This window comes from Ovis aries, chromosome 7, assembly GCF_016772045.2.
Source record: "Ovis aries strain OAR_USU_Benz2616 breed Rambouillet chromosome 7, ARS-UI_Ramb_v3.0, whole genome shotgun sequence".
In the NCBI taxonomy this organism is placed as follows: Eukaryota; Metazoa; Chordata; class Mammalia; order Artiodactyla; family Bovidae; genus Ovis; species Ovis aries.
In genome coordinates, this window is record NC_056060.1 from 20,067,102 (window position 1) to 20,086,402 (window position 19,301).

General features: G+C 42.5%; 1 protein-coding gene across 3 annotated transcripts in view; it reads left to right on the plus strand.

The window, feature by feature from the left end:
• The window catches only part of REC114 (REC114 meiotic recombination protein), a 183,228-nt gene that overhangs the window by 58,254 nt on the left and 105,673 nt on the right, over positions 1-19,301 (plus strand). Inside the window, exon 1 of one of the 3 annotated variants that reach the window (XM_015096854.4) lies at positions 14,708-14,905. The exons of the other annotated variants lie outside the window; for them this stretch is intronic. Coding sequence (XP_014952340.1) covers positions 14,747-14,905 — 159 coding nt within the window. The 5' untranslated portion in view covers positions 14,708-14,746. Of the gene's footprint in view, positions 1-14,707; positions 14,906-19,301 lie in introns of those variants that run through there. 3 annotated transcript variants of the gene reach the window in all.

Genomic DNA, 19,301 nt, shown 5'->3' on the forward strand with positions numbered 1-19,301 from the left:
CACTTCAAGAGAGATCAGGACTGTTATTGTCAAACAGGAAGGGAAGTATGAGCTAAAGAGAATGAAAATAAAACTCAGCAGAAGCCTTCCTGGCCTCTGTTGCATTTAGTGAAGAAAGACAGCATCACAGTCAAGAAAAGCCAGTGTCAAAATGAACCTGATCATTTGCAGCAGTGTCATCTTGGGTAAGCTACTCTGCCTTGCCAAGCTTCAGTGTTCACATCTATAAGTAATGCAAGAATTGCCTTGAAAATTGTTATGAACATTTCAGTTCAGTTCAGTCACTCAGTCGTGTCCAACCCTTTGCAACCTCATGGACTGCAGCCTGCCAGGCTTCCCTGTCCATCACCAACTCCCGGAGCTTGCTCAAACTCATGTCCATCGAGTTGGTGATGGTCTAATGAGCATTTAGAGGTAATGTAAATAAAAATGATCCCCTGGAGAAGGAAATGGCAATCCACTCCAGTATTCTTTCTGGGGAAATCCCATGGACAGAGGAGCCTGTCAGACATGACTTAGCAACTAAACGCACATGCACAAATAAAGTGTTTAGCTAAGTGCTAGACATTTTAGTTAATCACTGAGTTAAACGAACATGAGTATCTGTTATTACCATCTCAAAGAGGCTGGTTGGAAAACTTCAGAAAACTCAGTGATTAATTGTAGGATTAGTCCTCTGATTTCTAAAGTAAAGGAAACTCAGGCACAGACCTCTCCATCATTTCACCCCCATTTTGGGCTTGAACCATCCACTCATCCACGCTGCCCTGTCTCTATAAATATAATGGGCTGACAGCCACTAGTGCTGGAAACAACTCTTCCTGAACTGGAATTTCTGACAGCTAACTTCCACAAGCTGTTCATGAGTTATTTCAAGGGACATTTTGCTGTCAATCACTTACCCCTGAAGTGGACTGCACAGCCTGCTCTGCACCCAGGATCATAAGAGGGGCGGGAGCAACATTTGTTTCTTGGAAATGAGAACACTAGTTCATGACCCATAAAAGGAAGTTGAGAAAGGACTGTGATGCTAAACAAGAAAAGGAAACTATTCTTATCAAGAACTCCATATATGTGAAGCATTATGTTACCTTGCAGGATCCTCGTAAGTATCCTGGGAAGCACGCAATAGACTCCTATCTTACACGTCTGGAAACTGAGGCTCAAAAATGATAATTTGCCCCATCTGGTAAAGGGAGGTGATAAGTTTCAAGTCTGGGACTTTTGGGATACAAAGTTCTTCCAGTATTTCTCAGAGGTTTGCTATGGGTACGATTTTGTTTCGCACATTGTTTAGCAACTCTGTTCCCTGAGCATTAAAGGTCACCAGCATGGCCAGGTCATTGTAACAATTAAAATTGCCTCCACACATTTTCAAACCTCCCTTTGTGGAGGGGTGGGATGCCCCAGGCTGAGAACCATGCAGATAGACAGATTTATGGCGAATTTATCTGTAATAGAACAGCATCAGATTTCAGAATGGGATCCTGCCTGAGAGTCAGAAAAGGGAGGAGAGTTGCAGACTCCCACACCTCGTGTGGAAATACATTTGTGAATCTGAGTGTGTGTCTTCCTACCTGGAGCCAGTAATGCTCCTCTAGGCATAGTGTGTGCATGCAAACCAATGTGCACATGTGTGAAGCACGCCCTTGACTACAGAGTGTGAAGTCCTAGCCTCCCGGGCCCCCTACTCTCTTCCTCCACATTCAGTCAGTCTCTTCTGTCCTACTGAATCCCCCTCCTAAATACATTGCATACACATTCCTGCGACCCTGCTCTTCATCAAGCCTGTTCATCTCTCATCTGGAACATTGCAATGGCCTTCCCTCTAGTTGTAGATACCACCTGTTCACTCTCCATACTGCTGCCAGCTTGATCTTTCTAAAAGGCAAATCAAAAGACCACATCACACTGTAACTCAAAATTCCTCAGTCACTGCCACTGCCTTTGCAGTTTTAGAAGCAGACCCTGTATCTAAATGAAATCTTCAAACAGAAATGCAATATATAAAACAGATAAATGCAGCGCTGCTCTGTTGAATTATGTAGACCCCTTAGCAAGGCATACAAGGTCTTTCATGATCTGTCCCCTGCTTACCTCTACAGCTGCTGCTGTTGCTAAGTTGCTTCAGTCGTGTCCGACTCTGTGCGACCCCATAGATGGCAGCCCACCAGGCTCCCCCGTCCCTTGGATTCTCCAGGCAAGAACACTGGAGTGGGTTGCCATTTCCTTCCCCAATGCATGAAAGTGAAAAGTGAAAGTGAAGTCGCGCAGTCGTGTCCGACCCTCAGCGACCCCATGGACTGCAGCCCAGCAGGCTCCTCCGTCCATGGGATTTTCCAGGCAAGAGTACTGGAGTGGGGTGCCATCGCCTTTTCCACCAACATCTCTTAATTCTCTAGAATGGGTGTGGTTTGGTGGCTAAGTCAAACCACCTACATTCAAATTCTTTGCCGCTTAGTAGCTGTGCATTGTGTATTGTTTTACATCTCTGTCCTTGCATTTCCTTACTGGTAAATCCTGGCACATAGTGAACACTCAGTAACCGTGAGCTCTTATGACTTTCTTCTTTTAATTAAAAAAAAATTCATTCATTTATTTGGTGCATTGGGTCTTATTTGCTGGCATTCAGGACGTTTTAGTTGTGGCACGTGGGGGATCTTTAGTTGCAGCATGAAGACTCTTAGTTGTGGCATGTGGGACCTAGTTCCCTGACCATGGAGTAAATGCAGGGCTTCTGCATTGGAGCGTGGAGCCTTAGCTACTGGCCCACCAGGGAAGTCCCTGACCTTTCTTATATCTTACCCGGAGCTGCCCTAGATTCCAAATTCCCTGGTGGGAATTTGACAGTTAAGAACCTTCCTGCAATGGGGAGACCAAGGTTTGATCCGTGGATCAGAAGGAAATGACTACCCACTCCAGTATTCTTGCCTGGAGAATTCTTTGGACAGAGGAGCCTGGTGGGCTATAGTCCATGGGGTCCCAAACAGTTGGATACGACTGAATGACTAACACTTTCATTTTTCACAAGTTCCCTAAAATGTCTTGCTACCCAGTCTATTACTTTGTACACTGTATATGAGTGTGAGCAGTTGTGTGGGGCTTGACTATAAGACCTAGAGTCATGAGGCTACTCGTGGACTGATCTAGCATCAAAAAGCTCTCCAGGACTTGAGGGTACTCCAGGCACCAGAGGCGTTAGTCAGATGCCCTCTTCTCTCTGAGCACAGGCTTCTACTCTGACTGGACAGCCCACTCTGTATTCTCTAAATTCTTAAGGAATTCAGTCTGATTGACTGAATTCAGTTTCCAGTGCCTGCTAATTGTGCAAAGCCCTTTGTGCCCAGTTACTGCATTAGACATTATCTACTTGTCAGGAGGTCATCTCTTGTGCAATCAGTGGCCACAGTACTTCAGAGAATGGCTTTGCTTTTCTTCTCTGAGTCAGCTCTATGGATGAGGCGGTACAGCTGGAAGGGAGGTTGTGATCAGGCTTCTTTCATTATATCCTACAACCTCCACAGAATGGACACCTTCCCACCTTTCTTCCTGGCAAACTTTCCATTCACCTATCAAGTCTGAACCCAAGGACCACATATTTCTTGGGCCCCTCTTCTCTGATCCTCCCAGACAGAATTGGGTGCTGTTTTTATACATGCTGGATCTGTGTACAACTCTCCATTGGAGGATCTGTCTTATCAACCTCTGTACTCCTGTCTGCCCTTTTTTCCCTCAGATACAATTCATATGCCACATTGTATTAGTTTTAGGTATACACGACCATCTTTTCACAAGAATTCCTCTTGTGTCTCTACCACCTGGCACACAGTAGGTGCTTAACTAAAAACTTTATTAGTGAATGAAAGAAATTTAGGTATTTATGCAAAAGAAGGTAAATTTCAGCCCATGTTTGCTCCGTTTGCTTCGTGTGTTGTTGTTCACGTGCCAACTTCTCCAAGAGCATGTCTTTGATCTCTTACCTTCCTGGACCTGAAAACACTCCTCTGTGCTCTGTGCTAAGTTTGTGTGGTACCCTGTAGTTGGTTTGTTTGTTTGTTTTTTCACATTTATCACCTAGGATGGAGACTTATTTCCTTATATTTGTCTTTTTGCCTAGAAAGGAGCTCACTGAGGGCAAGAAGTGGGACATATTCATCTCTATAGCTCCTGTGTACCCAAGATACACAGGAGTATTTTGTGTACCCAAGATAATTCTTGAAATAGAGCAGGTGATCAATACATGTGTTTTGAATGAATGAATATAAGCTTCAAAGCTATTCCAAAATAGCAGAAAATTCCCAACCCATTAGCTTAGTCTTTACAATGTGATCGTCTTGCTGCAGACCTCCTTTTTTCATTGTGTTTAGTTCAGAGTAAAACTACTTATTTTCTTTCCTCATAGTTTTCACAATGTCCCAGAACATATTTCAACTGATTAGGGGGGTGAGGGGATGGAAAAATATTTGTTAATGTTCTACTGTAAATAACTGAGACCCACTGTAAACCTCTTCAAAGTGGTGGTTGTATGACTGCTTTGCCTATACAAGGTCACAGCACTCACAATTGAATGATACGTGGAATTCCTCTACTATTCCTAGTTTCTTCCTGCTTCCTCCCTCCTCTGCAAACTCTGCCATTTCTAGTCTGACACATGCGCATTTTGCAAAATGCCAAGATGTTTTTGCAAAAAAAAGCTTCTTCTCAATGCTTATTAGCTCAAAAACACTGATTCCTCATACCATGCGTGAAAATAAATTTCAGATGTATTAGACCTAAATGTGAAGCCAAACTGCAAAACTGTGAGAAGGGAAAATAAGTAAATATCATTATGAGCTTCTAAGAAAAAAAAGGATTTCTTAAATAAGGCACAAAAATGGACAATAAAGGAAAAAATTGATTTGAATCCATTAAAAATAAAAACTAATTATCATAGACAAAGTTAGAACACAACTAAAATGCCAGTAAAAAATATTCACAACATATTTAACAGACAAAGGAAGAGTATCTAGAATATACGAAGAACTGCTGTAAATTAATAACAAAAAGACACACTCAGTATAAAATGGACAAAGGAGCTGAACGAGGAATTCACATAAGAAGAAAACAAAATGGGCAGTGAGCTTATGAAGAGCTGCTTAATCTCACCAGTGATCAAGGAAATGGATATCTAAACAATAATGACTATTTGCAAAAATTGAAATCAGACGACATCAATATTGAAGAAGATGTGGGGAAATGTGAATTTTCAACAGTATGGACAATGGTTTAAATTAGTACACCACATGAGAAAATAACTTGACAGTTGCTAATAAAATTGGAAATGCACACATGTGATTGAGCAATAATATTTTCAGGTTTACACCCTAGAGAATAAATTACACATGGTTACATGGAAACACGTAAAAGAATAAAGGTGTTTTTTTTTGTAATCATAATAAATTTGGGAACCTTTGATGTAACAGTGTAGCTGTCTGTGAAAGTCGCTCAGTTGTGTCCGACTTTTTGTGATCCCATAGTCCATGGAATTCTCCAGACCAGAATACTGGAGTGGGTAGCCATTCCCTTCTCCAGGGGAATCTTCCTAACTCAGGGGTCAAATCTGGGTCTCCAAACTGCAGGCAGATTCCTTACCCTCTGAGTCACCAGGGAAGCCCGTCATGCTGTAGATCCACCCACAAAGCAGAGACCAGGAAAATGTCTTGCTTGCAAGTTTTTAATTTGTTGATTCATTAATATAGAACTCAAAGCCAACAATACTATAACTCATGTCTGAAGGATGCTTATCTGTGCTTAGTCGCTCAGTTGTGTCCGACTGTTTGCAACCCAATGGACTATAGCCCGCCAGGCTCCTATGTCCATGTAAGAATACTGGAGTGGGTTGCCATGCCCTCCTCCAGGGGATCTTCCCAATCCAGGTCTCCCGCATTGCAGGCAGGTTCTTTACTATCTAAGCCACCAGGGAAGCCCAAACACACTTTCTTCATAAGACACATCTCTGCCTGAGCTCCGGAACACCAGCCAGCACTTCAGCGTTATGCTTGGGAGTCATTTCAAACAGTGAAATCACCAACAAAAAGCATATAAATGCACAGTAGGTAGACTACAAAAAGTACCCTAATTTACGATATGAGAGTTGAAACAAGAAGGCCGAGTGTTGCCTTGTTCCATCTTTGGTGGGACTACAAGGATCTGATGACTCAGAATTTCCCCCTCAATGTGTAAGTCTATAAAGGACCATAAAGGGGAGGCATATATTGATTGGGGGAGTTACAAGGAAACTTTAATGAGTAGCCAAATTTGCAAACATAAAATCGTCAAATAAAGAGGATTGACTATATAGGTAACAGTGGCTTTTCATGAAGTGAAGACATTTATGTAACAAGCACCCAAGTTAAGAAATGAAACATTTCTAGCACCTCTTTGGGCTCTCTTTCAAGGATAACCACTCTCCTGACTTCTAACATCATAGATTAGTAGTTGGTAGTATGGTTTGTATTTTCTTTTACATTATGTCAGTGTAAGCATGCCTTGTGTACTCTTGTGTCCAGCTTTTTTCAGTATTATATTATCTGTATTATTGAATAGGTTTCCCTGGTGGTTCAGCTGGTAAAGAATCCACCTGCAATGCAGGAGTAGGACTTCCCTGCACTGGTTCGATCCCTGGGTTGGGAAGATCCCCTGGAGATGGGAAAGGCTACTCACTCCAGTATTTTGGCCTGGAGAATTGCATGGACTGTATAGTCCATGGGGTGGCAAAGAGTTGAACACAACTGAGCAACTTTCACTTTCAATACAATTTTAATTGTTATATGTGATTTATAATATAATCTATGAATTATATTCATCCATGTTGTATTTATCATTTTAAAACATTTTTGTCAGTCTGTGTTATTCGATTACATTTTTTCAGAAGTGAGTTTGTATTCTTATTGTTGCTTCTGTTGTCTTTCTTAGAATTAGATTTCCTCATGTGTTTTAGACTTTTGATTTTTAAGGTCATTTTAAGTGACCTTAAAGCAGGGAAATTCTCTGCTTCTTCATCTTTCCTTTTTTTTTAATTAAAAAATTTATTGGAGCATAGTTGATTTACAATGTTGTGTTACTTTCTGCCATAGAAAGTGAATCAGTTATACATCACTCTTTCCTTTATTTTCTAGTAGCGGAAGGGGTGTGCTCCTGCCTTCCTCTAACTCCCCAAGTCCCAGTCCAGAACTGATACAGGCACGTTTCAGCACCCCTCTCCTGCTGCAACCTGGGGCTATCCAGTCTCAGAGCCTGCAGGAGACTTGGCTCAGTTCCTGGTTGTGCTGTTGGGTCTGTTCTGCTGTCTCCTCAGGTTCCTATTGACCTGGAAACAGTTACACCAAGAGGCAGGGTGGCAGCCTTGCTAAGCCCCCTCAAAGAAGGAGCCCTGACTCCTACTCCTGGCTTCATGCAGGGAGCCTGACTCTGTTCCCACCTTGTGTGGAGCTGTTTGGCTCCTATTTCTCTTTTGGAATGGGTCTCCCACTACCATTGTCTGGATCCAGACTTGGAGCCCAGCATGCCCTTGTCTTTCACCCTTGCTCACTGTTGCAAATTTCTGGTCCCAGAGATGCTTCCCTTGCCTTTGATCCCAGTTATCTCTTTTTGGTTATCTTTTAATATTCAACCTGTCCTTGCTATGTTTCTGGAGATGGAAGAAGTTGTAGAGCAGTAAACAACTATATACTATGGTGCCTGGAAGTCCATGTTGCTTTGCTTTACAAGGATGGCAAAGCCATATTTATTCAGATCAATAAAACACTGTTCAAGAGTCCCCATCTAGGTGGAAATACCCCCCAAGTGTCCATCAACTGATAAATGGTAAACAGAATATGGTATACTTATATAATGGAGTATTAGTCAACCATTAAAGAGAATGAAGTACTGATGATACATGCAATTACATGGACGGACCTTGAAAATATACTAAGTAAAAGAAGCCAAACATGAAAGGCTGTCTGTTGTATAATGCTATTTATATGAAATATCCAGAACAGGCAAATCCATAGAGACAGAAAGCAGACTGATGGCTTGCAGGAACTGGGGGAGCAGAAAAGCGGGAATGACCAATAGGAGGTATGGTGTTTCCTTTTGGGGTGATGAGAATATCCCAAAACTAGATAGTGGTGAGGGTTTCACAGCATTTAAATGGACTAAATGCCACTGAATTGCACACTTTATAATGGCTAAAATAATGAATTTTGTGTTATGTGAACTTTACCACAGGACAAAAAAAGAGTCTCTATTCTGCACACCTTTCCTACTGCTCCCATTTGAACGTATCACTCCTTAATTGCACCGGCACGATACCTGGTCTGTCCCTTTAGTGCGTATCTTCCACATTACATTGCAAATTACCTGTGTCTATCCCTCTGTCAGACTATAAACATTTTCAATAGAAGAGCTGTGTCCAATTCAGATTTGTTTCTCTGTTACCTTGCTTAGTGTCTGACGCAGAGAAAGCCCAACAAATGCTTGCTGAATCAATGAATGAACAGATTACCTGAACTCAAACACAACCGCTCAGAAAAAATAAAATCGCCCTTCCTCAGGGTCTCTCAATTTATTGTTAGAATGCTCCCCTGGGGAAAGGATTTTCACTTGGAAACAGATTGTGACACTCTCAGGGCTGAAGCCTTCCCTGTGAGAAAGCAGTGCAAGGGGCCCTGACCATTCCCTGGGGTCCCCTGAGAATGTTGACCTCCTGGCTTCTGCCAGCCCTAACCTACCATCTGCTGGAGGTGCAACTGCAATGACTGCAGACTCAAATATTCAAAATATTCTTAATAACGAAGCTCAGAAATGCTTCTGCTGAGTCATTCTCCAGCACAAAGCGTTTTCTTTATGAGGCTCTCATCTGTCCTCTGAGGCGTAAATTGCAAATATCGCAGCCTCACTCTTCAGAGGTGCGTTAAATGACTTCTCCTGGGTCAGGCAACAAATGATGGAATAAGTGACGCATCAAATTGGGAAAGACTTCAAGGGGGTCTTCCTGTCTATGCTCTTATATACGATTACATATTTGTAGGCTTTGGGGTTATAAATTTCCTGAAGACACAGCTCTGAGACTGAGATTTTGAAGAACAAAAATTTCTTCTTCAACTTTAGCTTCACTGATATGAAGATGTTTCTTCTTGCTCCTCAAAATGACTTTTAAATTATTCCTTTCACTCTTCCATATTAAAATGTGCAATCTTTTTGTTAGAAATAATTGGGGACCTACCATGTGCCAGGAACTCTGGATTCCAACCTAAGTAAAACATAAACCCGCCCTTCAAAGTGGAAATTCATAGTCTTTCTCTAGGGTTTGCTTGAAGTTCCTCTTTCTGACTCTAATCCAACTTGGTAAAATGTGCCCCTAAATCTACCAGCAGGCAAACATTTTACTAGCTTATTATTATTCTCTGTGTGTTTAATAAACGGAAAGAGTCTGTGTTAATCTCTCTTCATGTTGTGCCAATGATCAGCAACCTGTGGACAGGTTGGGATTGTCTGTGCCCAGTCATGTTGAAATCCCTTCAATTACCTGAAATGGAGCAGTTAGTTTTTGCCTGTGAAAGAAACAGAGCAGAAACCTGAAAATAATTGCTTTTTACCAGTGAGTGTAGAGTTGCATGGAAACATCCCCTTCTTACACAGCATCCCCAGGTCTGACATCATGGAGACACCTCACCTGGCTTGACTTATGCAAACAGGACTCTTCTGGGAAACCCCACAGACACCAGCAGTGCCTGCAGTTTCCAATCCCTGTGTGGTTCCTGGAGCTGTGGCTGAGGGACACAGCAGGCAGAGTAAAGATGTGTATTTCTCTGTCATCTAGGAGACCGAAGCCATCCTTTTCTTTGGTGTCTCATCCTCCTAGCAAGAGGGGATACATGGGGTCCCTAGCCTGTTTTGAAAAAGACACACTAGGATTCTGAAACCAGCCCTGCAGCTTGCCTCCAATTTGATGCTGACTACTCATGAGACAAGCATCTCTGTCATCATGCCACCTACAAAATAGAGTTACACAGTAAAAGGATTTGGGATTAAAAAAAAATGTTTAAAAAAGCTAGTAACAGTCTTCTAAGAGGGGATCAGAGTAACTCATAGTCACCTGTCATTCATGAGTCCTGATCACAAATACTGTTGTTTTAATGCTGTTAGTCAGCAAGGTATTGAAGGGTCTGCTTTGGATGTGACTTCTCTCCCCTCTTAATGCCTTCTGTACCATCTTCTTGCGTGTGTCTAAATTATAGCTAAATATATGAAGGCAGGGAACTGTCTGCCTTGTTTGTCACTGTCGTAGTTTGGCTTCCCCGAGAAACAGATGCTGGGACAAAAATTTAAGTGCAAGCAATTTATTTGAAAGGAGATTACAGGAAACACTGGTAGGAGAGGGAGGCGGGGAAGCCAAAAAAAGAATCATTACCAAGAAGTTATATCATGGGTAACTGGAGCCTGATCCCACGGGTGAAGCCTGGGGAACGGGATATTACACAAATCTGAGTTGTCCCACCTGAGGAGTGAGGAAACTGGGGTATTTATATCCCAGTTTCCATCAGTCATTGGTTGAGGGCGGTTCCTGTATAATAGTAATGTCAATGCAAAAAAAGATGAACCTTAATTCTCACTTCACTTCATGCAAACAATTTAATGCAAGGAGGATCATATGTCTAGATGTAAAAGACAGAACTATAAAGTTTTCAGATGAAAACATAGGAGAATATATGTACAGCCTCAAAGTAGTCACAGATTTCTTAGGCAGGACACAAAAAGCACTAAAAAAAAAAAAAAACCTTAAAAATTAATAAAATTGACTTCATTCAGAATTAAATACTTCTGCTCTTTGGAAAACATTGTTAAAAAATGAAAGGACAAGTAATAGAATGGGAAGAGTATTTTCAATACATATATCTAACAACAAACTTGTATCTAGAATATATAAAGAACCCCCTACAAATCAGTAATGATAAAGATTTGAACACATACTTCATGAAATAAAATACACAAATGGCCAGTAAGCTGTTTGAAATGGAGCTCAACATAATTCAGTATCAGGGAAATGCAGATTAAAACCACAGTGAGATGTTACTATAGGTCCACTAGAGTTGCTAAAACTAAAAGGACTTGCCATGCAAATGTCAGCATGGATAACTAGAACTCTCATATTTTGCTGGTAGGAGTACAAAATGGTACAACCACTGTGAAGAACTCTTTGGCAGTTTTTTATGGGGTTAAACACATCTATCTCTAGAAACCAGCAATTCGACTCCTTGGTATTTAATGAAGGTAAATGACAGCACATCTTTACAAAAAAAGACTAATACAAAAAATGTTTACAACAGCTTAAAAAGCCAAGCAAACAGAAAACAATTCAAATGCCCATCAACAAGTGAGGAACAAATCGTGATATAATCATGTAACAGAATGTTATTCATCACTAAAAAGAAATGAACTACTGGTTTATACAACATGGATGAAGCTAAAAGACAAAATTACACTGAACAAAAGAAGCAGATATAAAAGAATATATCCTGTGGTTTTATATATATATATATATATATATATATATATATATATATATATATGGCTTCCCAGGTAGCTCAGTGGTAATACAGGAGGTCCAGGAGATGTGGGTTCAGTCCCTGGGTTGGGAAGTTCCCTTGGAGGAGGAAATGGCAACCCACTCCAGTATTCTTCCCTGGAAAATCCCATGGACAGAGGAACCTGGCGGACTGTAGTCCATGGGGTTGCAAAGAGCTGGACACAATGGAGTGACTGAGCACATACATAGATATATATGTATAAAGTCCAGGAATAAAAAAGCTTATCTACAGTGATTAAAGTCAGACCAATGGAAAAAATCAGACCAATGGTTGCCCCTGGGAGTAGGAGACTAACTGGAAGGAGACACTCCTAAGGGAACTTGGTGCTCCAAGTTCGGAAATGTTCCGTATCTTTTACAGATGGTACTTATATGAATGTATACAGCTGTTAAAACTTGCCTAATTGAATATATAAGATCTGTGTTTTTTATTATATAAAATTATATCTTAATAAATATTACAGACATATCTTTAAAAAAGAAAACACAACGGCCATTAAAAACATGGATTAATTTGTGGTCTGTCTACCCCACCCCCTCAGCCACACAGTCGTAAGCTTCAGGTGGACAGAACATCTGTTTTATCTTCTGTATTCCCAGCACCTACTACAGCGTCTTGGATCTCTTGAATGCTCAAGTCACATTTGTTAATATCAGAGGTTTTAAAGAGCCTCTGTGCATTGAGCTGTGGCTTTGTATCTCCCTCTGCAGACATGATCCATTCTTGGCAGACGCTGGTGGCCCCAGAAGCTCGAGCACAGGTGCATTGTCTAGGAAGGGAGCTTGCAGGTGGGAGCCCAGCAGGGCCCTGGGTGTCCTTGGGCACTGACAGGGTCCCAACTGTGAGCACCATCTGCTCCTATGAAGGGTGTCTGACAGCATCCAGCCAGGGACCTGGAAGGTGAGCGCCTCTGAGATTGAATATCAGGCTCCCATCCCCATCCTCCTGCCTATGGGGGTGTATGGAAAGTCACTTTAACCCTACAAACAGAAAGTACCCACACATGTACTGCTTTGTAATTTACCAAGAATTTTCCCACAGATGATCTTACTTTATACTCCCTAAGACCCTGGAAGAGATTGGTATTGGCTAACTCTGTTTCACAGAGAGGTAAAGTGGCATCCCAAGGTCACACAGCTGGCAAGTGGCAGAATTGGGATTCAAACCAAGTTTCTAACCATTTACTACTATATTAAATGCAGTACTGCTGCGTCATTTAAGGACCTTCAGAAGCCATTTCTCAAATCTGACCCCTTCAAGCTCTGCTAGACTAATAGAAAGATAACTAACAAATACCCCTTATCTTGAATGCAAGTTATTCTACATGTCCCTCAAAGAGGAGCCTGCCTGGACCACCACTGTGATAGTGTCACTTCTCTATGTCAATTTTCCATACTCTTCACCATCTACCAAGTAAAATTCACTCTCCTTAGCTGCTGTTCAGTGCTTTTCTGCCTAACTCATCTTTGTGGCCTCATCTTCCTTAAAACCCCTGGCATTCTGGCTGGTTATGTCACTATCCTCATCTCTGCAACTTTGCTCTTCAACTTGCCCTCCACCTGGAATACCAGTTTCATCCATTTTCCCTTGGGATGCTTTTACTGACCTTTCAAGTTGGGACTGAAATGCCACTGCCATTCCAGATTGTAGAGTTTTACATTACCTGAATGCTTAAAGCACCTTTCACTGGGCATTAATGTCAAATATCATGTACCTCTCTTTGTCTTCTTTATTAGATCCTAAGGTCCTAGAAGGCTAGATTCATGCCTAACATATTTCCATAACCCCCGTAGTTACTAACATAGCTGTATACTGTAGACATTTAAAGGTGTTTTGTTGAGTGAATAAATGACCACTTCTCCAACCATGGCCTATGCATTTAATACCCTTTTAAATGCATGGTTTTAATTTTTTTTTTTTTTTGCATTTTAACTTTATGTATTGGATTAACACAGCTTCCATCTTCCATACACGATGCTTCCAATTTGACGCAGCCTGCTGCTGCTGCTGCTAAGTCGCATCAGTCCTGTCCTATTCCATTTGACCCCATAGATGGAAGCCCATCAGGCTCCCCCATCACTGGGATTCTCCAGGCAAGAACACTGGAGTGGGTTGCCATTTCCTTCTCCAATGCATGAAAGTGAAAAGTGAAAGAGAAGTCGCTCAGTCATGTCCTACTCTTAGCGACGCCATGGACTGTAGCCTACCAGGCTCCTCCATCCATGGGATTTTCCAGGCAAGAGTATTGGAGTGGGATGCCAGTGCCTTCTCCGGACCCATCCTGCATAGATACCCAAATTCTTTGCAAGTGGGGTGGACTCAAGGAGAGATTGCAGAGTCCACAGTTCTTCACCGGCTGCACAAATTGCTCCTACTCTCAGGACATTATTTTGCATCTCCATCTATTCCATGAGGGTAATAATCTCTGTTTTGCTTTAATTTACCACAAGGTTCTTGAGAGAACAAATAACAGATGTAGAAGTGCTTTGTTGATTATAAATCATTCAGACCTGTTACTGAGTTGCACCTGCTGTTTGAGCCTCCCCTTTCATCGTTGGCAACATCCCACCCATTTGCTCCTCTCTTTTAAAGAGAACTGGACCGTCTGGAGGGAATATGTCTAGGGGCCGCAGGAATATGGGTTTCCTGACTGGTGGGTGGAATTGGGGCTATGTTTTGGTGGGGCTGAGGTGGGCAGGGCTGTGTCATCTGAAAGGCTGCTGTGAAAAAGGAAACCACACTTGTCCACATAGCGCACAGAGCTAGCCTAGTCCCAGTGTGTAGAAATCACAAGCCCAGTTATCAGAAAGGTCTCAGAGCGGCAAAAGATGTCCTGGGCTGCCTGACAGAAGTTGAGGGCCAACTACCATTTATAAGCGTCACAGTTCCACTTCAAGGTGGAAGTTACCACCACTTTGCCCTCCACGATGAGAAGATGCTCAAGGTCCAGAGCTACGCCCTTAACCAGAGGACAACCCCGACTCCCCATCCGCCCCACCCCCACACGAGTCTCTGGGGCTTGTCCATTGGCTTCCACTCTGGGGGAGGGTGGGCCTTGGGTCAATTCGCTTTCTGATTGGTTAGCTGCACCGATTGACAGGCGTGCTGCGGCTGCCCAAGCCAGGAAGAGAAACATGGCGGAGGCGGGAAAAGAGCACGCAGGTCTCGGGTTACCAGTAGGAGACGCGGCACAGTGGCCTTTGCAGCGGTATGGCCGCTTCATGCCCTCAGGCACTGGGGAGCCGCCTGGGCCTGGCCAGGAAGCTGGGATGGCTTCTTCCCCGAACTGGAAGGTGAGGCCTGAGGGCAGGAAGGGTTGGGAGGCTCTCACCCGGCGCAGGGAAAGAGGGACGACTGCAGCCTGGTTCCTGAGGCACTGTGTCTCCTCCATTGGCAGGTGGATTCTTAACCACTGAGCCACCTAGGAAGCCCCTACCTAGTTTCAGTTCAGTTCAGTTAAGTCGCTCAGTCGTGTCCGACGCTTTGCAACCCCATGAATCACAGCACGCCAGGCCTCCCTGTCCATCACCAACTTCCGGAGTTCACTCAGACTCACGTCCATCTAGTCAGTGATGCCATCCAGCCCTCTCATCCTCTGTCGTCCCTTCTCCTGCCCTCAATCCCTCCTAGCATCAGAGTCTTTTCTAATGAGTCAACTCTTCGCATGAGATGGCCAAAGTACTGGAGTTTCAGCTTTAGCATCATTCCTTCCAAAGAAATCCCAGGGCTGATCTCCTTCAGGATGGACTGGTTGGATCTCCTTGCAGTCCAAGGGATTCTCAAGAGTCTTCTCCAACACCTCAGTTCAAAAGCATCAATTCTTCGGCACTCAGCCTTCTTCACAGTCCAACTCTCACATCCATACATGACCACAGGAAAACCATAGCCTTGACTAGATGGACCTTAGTCAGCAAAGTAATATCTCTGCTTTTGAATATACTATCTAGGTTGGTCATAACTTTCCTTCCAAGGAGTAAGCGTCTTTTAATTTCATGGCTGCAGTCACCATCTGCAGTGATTTTGGAGCCCCCCAAAATAAAGTCTGACACTGTTTCCACTGTTCCCCCATCTATTTATGAAGTGATGGGATTAGATGCCATGATCTTTGTTTTCTGAATGTTGAGCTTTAAGCCAACTTTTTCACTCTCCTCTTTCAGTTTTATCAAGATGCTTTTTAGTTCCTCTTCACTTTCTGCCATAAGGGTGGTGTCATCTGCATATCTGAGGTTATTGATATTTCTCCGGGCAATCTTGATTCCACCTTGTGCTTCTTCCAGCCCAGTGTTTCTCATGATGTACTCTGCATAGAAGTTAAATAAGCAGGGTGACAGTATACAGCCTTGACGTACTCCTTTTCCTATTTGGAGCCAGTCTGTTGTTCCATGTCTAGTTCTAACTGTTGCTTCCTGAGCTGCATACAGATTTCTCAAGAGGCAGGTCAGGTGGTCTGGTATGCCCATCTCTTTTAGAATTTTCCACAGTTTATTGTGATCCACACAGTCAAAGGCTTTGGCATAGTCAATAAAGCAGAAATTACCTGTTTACCTTATCTTAAATTAGAATAATGGTACCCACTGGGTAGTATGGTTGTGAGCTCTAGGTTAATATATATATAAATCACTGAAACAGTGCCTCGTATAAAGTTATATAAGTGTTTACCGGTATGATCATTATTGTTTTAGTTTGTCCTCGTGATATGTTTTAATGCCACGGGTTGATCATCATTCACTTCCTTTTGGTCTGGTTTCACCATTGGATGTGGACCCTGGGGTTTTGGATTGTGCATGTGTATGTATGTTGGTATGATTTCGGCAGCAGTGAGTAGGAGAAAAATAAAAGAGAATGAAAATTTCAGGTAGAGGATACAACACGTGCAAAGGCCTTGCACCTGTACAACCTCAGAGAGTGTAATGTACAGACAAATAAGTCTGGTGCTTAGACAACAAGGGGTCAGATAACACGGGATGAGGTTGTCTAGAGAGGTAGGCAGGTACCTTATGAACAATGTCCTAAAACCAATAGGAAGTCACTAAAGGATTTTAAGTTGGAGCATTTTCTTCTTTGAAAGATCACTCTGGTTGAAGAGTGGAGACAGAATTGGAGACGAATACAAGTAGAGTTCAGAAGATTCCCCTGGAGAAGGGATAGGTTGCCCATTCCAGTATTCTTGGGCTTCCCTGGTGGCTCAGATGGTAAAGAATCCACCTGCAATGCGGGAGACCTGGGTTTGATCCCTGGGTTGGGAAGATCCCCTTGAGGAGAACATGGCAGCCCTCTCCAGAATTCTTGCCTGGAGAATCCCCATGGACAGAGGAGCCTGGCGGACTACAGTCCATGGGGTCTCAGAGTCGGACATGACTCAGCGACTAAGTAACAACAACAGGTAGAGTCAGAAGGATCACTTAAAATGCTTTTGCAGTGATGTGGGCAATAGCTGATAATGACTTAGGAGGGCAAGGGTGGGAGGATAGGGAGGGAGAATGGCAGTAGAGATGGGGAGACCAGGCATGTTAAAGCTATGTTTTGGAGGCCAAAATGACAGGACTTGGAGATTGACTGGATATGAGTGGTGAGAATAAAGAGCTCCTGGGTTTCTGGCAGGAGCAACTGGGAAACATTGGAGGAAGAACAGTGAAGGAAAGATCCAAGACTTCAGTTTTAGATGTATTGGGCTTAAATGCATTTATGCAGCATCCAAGTGGAGATGTTGAATGGAAAAACATCTGGGCTGGAGATGTAAATGTGTCATCAACATGAAGGTGACATTTATAGTTAAGAGATGATACAAGATTTCAGGACCAAGCTTCAGGGTAGGTATAACAGGACAAGTAGAGGGAACTGAGTCCCTAAAGCAGATTGCCAAGGGTCAGAGAGTTGGGAGATACCAGGAAAAGGCAGATCCATCAAAGCTACAAAAGATTATTACAAGAGGGAGAGAACAATTAACTTTGTTGAATGACGCTGCAGAGTGAAGAGTAATGATGACTAAGGTGTGTCCATTGGATTTAGCAACATGAAGATCCTTAATGGTTTTTACCAAGAGAAGTTTCAGTAGAATGAAGAGGGTGGAAGCCAGATAGGGGTGGCCTGAAGAGTAACTGGTAAGTGAGAAAGTGTGACCAGTGTGTGTGGACAGTTCTTCTGAGAGATTTGGCTGTAAATGTGAGTGGAGATGGGGCATAATTAATTGTTCACCAGTTTCTAGACTGTTAGAGCTAAGACCATTAAAAAAGGCATTAAATACTTAGTTGTATTCTGTAGAGCACATCCTGAGAAATTGTAGTAGTTGTTGTTCAGTCACTAAGTCGTGTCTGACTCTTCACAACCCCATGGACTGTAGCACTCCAGGCTCCTTTGTCCTCCACCTTCTCCCGGAGTTTGCTCAGATTCATGTCACTGAGTCGGTGATGCTATCTAACCATCTCATCCTCTGCCCCCCACCACCACCCTTTTCCTTTTGCCTTCAGTCTTTCCCAGCATCAGGGTCTTTTCTTCCAGCATATCTTTTTGCCTTTAATACTGTCTATGGGGTTCTCCAGGCAAGAATACTGGAATGGGTTGCCTTTTCCTCCTCCAGTGAACCATGTTTTATCAGTACTCATTATGACCTGTTTGTCTTAGATGGTCCTGCAGGGCATGGCTCATATCTTCATTGAGTTATGGAAGCCACTTTTCCATAACAAAGCTGTGATCCATGAAGGGGAAGTTGTAGTATAGCTTGCAAATGCAAAATTGAATGAATAACGTTAAATCAAAGAATCACTAATCTATAATAGGATCTTGAAAGAATGGAAACATTTGAGGACATAATTAATTGTTGAAATTGTCCAACAGGTTCCTTAATACCGTCTCTTCACACCCTTATAATTCTTTCTCCTCAAGCATCTTTGTTGGGTGCACAGCCTCAGATGCAACTGGGTAACTATTAGACTCCTATCTTGCAACCTGGAGGTCAGGGACATTAGACCATTCTAAGGAGTTATTACATTTCTTTCCTCTTCTTTGCAAGGCTCTTCATAATTGCTTATAAGGAGCAGCACTTTTCAGCAGTTTTCAAATGTTTGGCATAAAGCCACAGCTACAGTGACAAGAGATGAGGTTTGCTTTTGCAGTGCTTTTGAAAACTGAACATTTGTACTTTCCTTTGAATCTGTGCCGAACCATCCTACCTGCTGTGATCAGTTTCAGCCTAGGTCTGTCATTTTGGGAGGGAAAAACGAAAGAGAAAACAAGATTTGTTCTATTTTATGTGTTCTGTGCCTATTGTGCAATAGTAATGATAAAAGATGAGGCATCTAAAGTACTGCACTAAATCCCATGTGAATTTCTTATTTTAAAAATGTGGTACCTGCAGTAAGAAAAAAAAAAAATGTGTGTTAGGTAAAACATAAAAATATATTATTTTGGAGAATAGTCATTCTACTCTTTTTTTCTCTAGGGGACTTTTTAAGTTCAACCTTGGTTGAAACTATTTTGAGTTTTTTCCTTTTTTCCTAAAATTGTGGGGAGAATCTGATTTCCTGCTATTGTTCTATATAGTTGTTTAATGAGAAAGGAGACTTTCATCACAATGGGCACAATGCTAAGGCAAAAATGTTGATTAAGAGAAAAAAATGAATAGTACAACAAGTCGAGTACTTCTAAGACTTGGAGTCATGGTTGAGAGGTAAGGTCAAGTCTGAGATATCT